This window comes from Mauremys reevesii, unplaced genomic scaffold (assembly GCF_016161935.1).
Source record: "Mauremys reevesii isolate NIE-2019 unplaced genomic scaffold, ASM1616193v1 Contig16, whole genome shotgun sequence".
NCBI lineage: Eukaryota > Metazoa > Chordata > Testudines > Geoemydidae > Mauremys > Mauremys reevesii.
Genome location: NW_024100782.1, coordinates 676,702 through 682,701, shown reverse-complemented (window position 1 = coordinate 682,701; position 6,000 = coordinate 676,702). Strand labels below are relative to the sequence as shown.

Here is a 6,000-nt window from a genome sequence, read left to right as displayed (position 1 = left end):
CTGCTTAACTCAATACTGTGGTCCTTCTCTGCACCCTCTCCAGTTTCCACTAGGGGTCCATGCTGGCATGGCCATACCAGACAAGACTCTGGAGTGTAGACAAGCCCAAAATCCACTTTGGAATGAGTGCCCACCCAGAGGATTACTGTGCTTTAATTTATGCACGTCAACTTCCTCTGTACTTAATTCATCTTAACAAGCCCTAAGAAGGGACTCACGCTCAGAGAAATGGCCCCAAGAGCTGGCTCTTCGAAATGAAGTCCTCCATTTACTTACCCAAGGCAGAAAAGGAAACTCTTAAGACCTTTTCCCCTTAACCACACTTGGGAACCCTTTTAAAAAAGCAAAAGCTTTGCACAGAAGGGGCCCTGCGGCTGGGCTTAAGAGCTGGTCCGCTGAGCCCCTCAGCCTATCTGGCAGTCGAGTCCGTAGGCCTGGCCTGAGGTGACAAACTAGGTAAGGGTGAGGCCACATTTCGCAGAAAGCATGACTGGGGAGGTAAATGGCTCAGCAGGCTGGAGACAGGACGTGTGTATCAGCTAAGAGAAGGGGGACAGTTTACAATGGACAAGATCGCAATGGACTGTATACACCCAGAACGTAAGATGAGGTAAAGCGTAAGGCGTGTGTAGACTGAGCACGCTGTACGGGGACTGGTCCAGCAAAGGAATGACCTGTGATGTAACACAGTAGTTCCAAGTCTCTGAGCCGGGGCTGAAGCTGAAGCCTGAGCAATGTAGCTTCATGGGGGCCCCTGGGACATGGGGCCCCCAGGCAGTCACCCTGCTTGCTAGGCCCTAATGCCGGGCCTGGCTTTTAGATGCAGAAAAACCAGTTATTGTGGCACCGGTGGGCTGCAGAGTTTTTAAACATATTGGGGGGGGCACTCAGAAATAAAAAGGTTGGGAACCTCTGATGTGACGTACCCAATGCAATGTATGAGCAAAAGCATATAAAGGAAGAGGGCTTCTGCATCACTTTGGACCTGCATCCGCCCACTGAGCGTGAGTCTGATCAACTCAGAACTGCTTTGCTGTATGTCGCATAAAGGTACGTGAGTAACGATGTAAGCGTGCGCAGACTCACCCGGCGGCACCCCCTGCTGGTTGTCCTCAGGAATTAGCATCCAGCCTCCGGAGCGCCCTCTTCAGGCCGGTGTCTCGCCGCCACTGCTGGCCCCCATGTCCCTCCCAGGACCCTGGTTAACTCCTTTTAACTGCTGGCCCCTGGCAGTACCTCCACAGTTCTGGGTCTCCCCATCCCAGGGGAACCCACACCCACTATCCCCATTTTGCCTCAGTCTTGGCTACTGCCCAGTCTCCATCTAGCCCCCGTTCACTGGGGCAGACTGCAGTATAAGCCACTCACCATAGGCAAAGGGGTTCAGACCTGCTGCCTCTGCCTACCCATGGGCTGTCCCCTTGCAACCCTGCACCTATTTGGCCTATGGTCAGGCCTGCAGCCTGGGGCTTTCCAGGCCGGAGCTCCCAGCTCCTCTGGCCCTTCCCCAGCCCTGCTCCCAATCTAGGTGTCTTACTGAGGTCCCTGCAGCCAGGCCCTTCTCCCTCTACAAACAGAGGGAGACTGAGTGGGCCCTGGCTCCCAGCCTCTTATAGGGGCCAGCTGGGCCTGGTTGGGGCATGGCCACAGCTGAGCCTACTTTCCTCCAATCAGTCCAGGCTTCTTCCCACAGCCCCAGCCCTCTCCTGGGCTGTTCCAAGCCCCGCAGAGCAGGAGCGGGTAACCATCCCACTACAAACGAAATCTGGGGTTGAACTGAATTCTTGGGAAGCTGAGGGCAAAGGGCTTAGAGGGAAGCCCAGCGGGGTCAATCAGGTGGCTAAATTGGCAGCCAGATGCATCATTACTGTGAGGTGGTTAAGCTAGCAGGTAACCAGCCTAGCTGTGGGCTCTCACTCCTGACATGTCCAAACTGGAAAATTAAAAATAAACAAAACAAAACTGGGTTTGGTTCAAACCGAAACTGATGTTTTTTGGCTCATCGAAATGAACCTCCAAAAACTCCATTCAGGTCAAACAGAACATTTCCAGTGAATTCAAAATGACATTAACTATCGATTCCAAATGAAGAGACCAGATGGGTGAGGTCATCTTCTGCTGGTGAGAGAGACGCGCTTCCGAGCCACACGGAGCATTTCTTCAGGTCTGGGAAAGGTCCTCCGAGCGGCACAGCTCAAAATGAACCGTTCTGACCATTCAGAAATTTTGGTTTTCGGGGAATTTTTTTGGCCAAAACTATTCACTGAATTGGTGGACAAATCGGAGGGAGCCCCAAGGAGAGGAACAAAAATGATTAAAGGTTTAGAACTCCTGACCTAGGAGGAAAGGTTGAAAAATCTGGGAATGTGCAGTCTTGAGAAAAGAAGACTGAAGGGGGGAATCTGATAACAGTCTTCAAATATGCTAAGGACTGTTATAAAGAGGATGGTGATCGGTTGTTCTGCCTGTCCACTGAAGGTAGGACAAGAACTAATGGGCTTAATCTGCAGCAAGGGAGGTTTAGGTTAGTTATTAGGAAAAACTTTCTAACTGTAAGGGTAGTTAAGTTGTGGAACAGGTTGTAGAATTCCTGTCACTGGAGGTTTTTCAGAACAGGTTGGACAAACAACTGTCAGGGATGATCTAGGGTTACTTGGTCCTACCTCAGGGTGGAGGGCTGGATTTGATGACCTCTTGAGGTTCCTTCCTGCCCTATCTTTCAATGAGCTTGACCAGAATTTGCAAATAGTTTCAGTGCCCCAAAAAATGCATGGGGTGGGGGGGATTTACTATCAGCCAAAAAAAAAAAATTCTCACTTCCATAATCACAAATCTTTTCCACATCACAGAGTTCAATATGAGCTACAACAGAGGGTGAGATGTTTCAAGGGTGGAATTCACATTTAAAGAACCATCCCCTGCCCCCCACCAAAAAAACCCTATATTTTCTGCAAGATTCTTGGAAAGCAGAATATGCACAAAGCCATCGTTACAAAATCACGAGATTATCACCAGATTAGAACAGAACAGGAGGCAATTACCCCTCCTTGGATGGATCCTGAGAAACCCAAATTGGGGGCATCCTGGCTTCATTGCTAGGACTGTTAGCACATTAGTTACACAAGGCAGCAACGGGACCCTTAGAGTTTCAGTTTCATATCCAGGATGGAGCTGTAAATCTGAGGGCTCATGGGCACAAAACGCTTCTCTGATTCGTCCAGGAAGAACAGGGGGTCCTTGATGAGAGCTGGATTGAACCCCTCCTTCACCAGCTGCCCTTTGCACTGCTTGAACGTCCCCGTGACCTCTAGAGCGTCCTGTGTAACAAAACACACAAAGTGCTGCAGGAGCTGGCTCACACTATGGCACATAAGAGGATAAGAGTCTACTGCAGCTGCCTGCTAATGGAGTCGCTCCTTTAGCTCAAAGAGGCAGAAGCTGATGCTTTTAGCTCTAGAATATTAGCTTTGTCCCTGGTCATCCCCCACTGGAGGAGGGGAACAGCATTACTCAGAGCACTGGCTGGTTTAGCTATGCCAGCAGAGCTCCCAAGTGGAGATGCAACAGAGGAAGTTCTGCCAGTGTTGGACCAGGTTACCTAGGTAGAGAGCTGATTGGTTAAATCTAGTCTCAGATGACATACACAGCAGTACATTTTACTTGTTAACAGATAGGGTATACAAAAACGGCTTTACGGGGGTAACTCAGGAACACAATTTCTGTGTAAGGTGAATGTAAGAAGGGATGGATCACTTGATAAATTGCCCTGTTCTGTTCATTCCCTCTGAAGCACCTGGCACTGGCCACTGTCAGAAGTACCAGATACTGGGTTTGATGCACCATTGGTCTGACCCAGTGTGGCCGTTCTTATGTTCAGGTTCTAACAATGCTGCATGAGATGGTTTTCCGGAGACTGGTATCACATCAAACCTTTTCCTTGTACTGTGGTACTGTTGGCTTAGAGCAATAAACCTGACTGACATTGGTTATTTGGCCTCTTGAGTATATTCCATAACGAACCACTGTGTGATTAAGTCTTTGGCACTACAATTTACCAACCAAGTCAGGGTCCTCCAGCCTCCCCACCCTCGCCCCAGGCTTAAAGGGCCAGCCAAAAGGATCTCTTACCTGCAGGCGGACAAAGCGAGGAATGGCATAGTTTGGCAAGAAATCCTTGGCGTGTGTGTAGAGTTTTTCACCATCAAAAACCATCCCCTCCTTCAGTCGTATTGCTGCCATTCCAGTCTTGCCTTCGTGTCCTGAAACACACACACAAAGCGTCGGGCTTTGTCTACACTAGGTGTTTTAAGGTGTTATGTGAAGCAGGCATTAGCTGGCACAGGTTAACTTTGGCTCTGTCTACACTGCCCAGTTATCCTGGGTCTGAGCAGCTGGGTTAGCCTAGCCTGGGTGAGAGTCTCTCCACTGCAAAGCCCTACCTGAGTTACGGTCTCTGCACTCGCTCATGTCTGTGTCTGGGGGCACAGCCCACGGTTCTTTGTGCTCAGACACGCTACGCTTCTTTCCCAGTCGATTGCATCAGTGGCAGGAAAGCTTGTCTGTCCTTTGGGGGGAACTCTGGGAAGGGCATTGGAGGACTATCCATATTCAAGTGATTTAGCCACATTGGAAAGCAGGCAGGTTCCAGCCTGAGTTAAAGCAGAGCCTGGGTTCTAACCCGACCCTGCAGCTGGGTCGGTGAGCTCAGACTGAAAGCACTTCCGGACTCAGGCCAGAGATTTTTTTCTGTGTGAACTGGAGACACTTTTGAGCAAAAACCAGAGTGGGAGCCCAGGTTGGCTGGGCAGTGTAGACATACCCTATGAGGTGCTAACACAATGCCTAGGTGAGGCTGGGTGATAGATTTTAAACTCAAAATGAGCATTATAACACTATCTAGCACTTGCATCTGAAGAAGTGGGTATTCACCCACGAAAGCTCATGCTGCAGAACATCTGTTAGTCTATAAGGTGCCACAGGATTCTTTGTTACTATCTAGTCTGACCTCCTGAGAAACATGGGCCAGAGAATTTTACCCACCATAGAATACCAGGGATCTCAGGAGTGATTTAGTTCAACCCTCTACTCAAAATAGGACCAATCCCCAGACAGATTTTTACCTGTCCCTAAAAGGCCCCCTCAAGGATGGAACTCATAATCTTGTGTTTAGCAGGCCAATGCTCAAACCACTGAGCTAGCCCTCCCCTCCCAAAGGCTTGTTTCCCTGACTAGGAATCAAACCCAGGTCACAGCAGTGAGCACACCAAATCCTAACCACTAGATCACAACTTCTGTTCAACCTAAAGTTGATCCTTTAGAAAGAGACACTTAGACTTCAAGGGATGGCGAATCGACCATGCCCCTAGACCGGTTGCTCCACTGGCAAATTCCCTTCACTCTTAAACATTTGCTTCTTATTGCTAGCCTGGGTTTGTCTAGCGTCCAGCCATCAGAGGAGCCTTTTGGTGCTAGATGAAAGAGCCATATCACGTAGGAAGTTGTAAGCTGTGCTCATGGTACCTCATCTCTTGGATAAACTCAGCAGACGGAGTTGTTTTAGTCTCTCTCTATAAGGCTGGTTATCCAGACCTCAGATCATTGGGTTCGACCAGAAACAATTTTTTATTCTATTTTTCAGAACTGCCTGTGAACTAAAATCTCCACTATTTGCACAGCTCTAATGACCATATGCTGAGGCCTGGGCATAGACCAGGGGTTGGTAACCTTTCAGAAGTGGGGTGCCGAGTTTTCATTTATTCATTCTAATTTAAGGTTCTGCGTGCCAGTAATACATTTTAACCTTTTTAGAAGGTCTCTTTCTATAAGTCTATAATATACAACTAAACTATTGTTGTATGTAAAGTAAATAAGGTTTTTTAAATGTTTAAGAAGCTTCATTTAAAATTAAATTAAAATGCAGAGCCCCTGGACTGGTGGTCAGGACCTAGGCAGTGTGAGTGCCACTGAAAATCAGCTTGTGTGCCGCCTTCGGCACCCGTG

At 48.7% G+C, this 6,000-nt stretch overlaps 1 protein-coding gene across 1 annotated transcript in view; it reads right to left on the bottom strand.

Moving 5' to 3' along the window:
* Positions 1–2,446: 2,446 nt before the first annotated feature.
* Positions 2,447–6,000, bottom strand: part of LOC120393183 (very long-chain acyl-CoA synthetase-like) — a 36,086-nt gene continuing 32,532 nt past the window's right edge. The window contains exons 9-10 of the mRNA XM_039517757.1: positions 4,129–4,259; positions 2,447–3,317 (exon numbers count right to left, since the gene is read on the bottom strand). Of these exons, the coding sequence (XP_039373691.1) occupies positions 3,141–3,317; positions 4,129–4,259 (308 nt within the window). The 3' untranslated portion in view covers positions 2,447–3,140. The remainder of the gene's footprint in view (positions 3,318–4,128; positions 4,260–6,000) is intronic.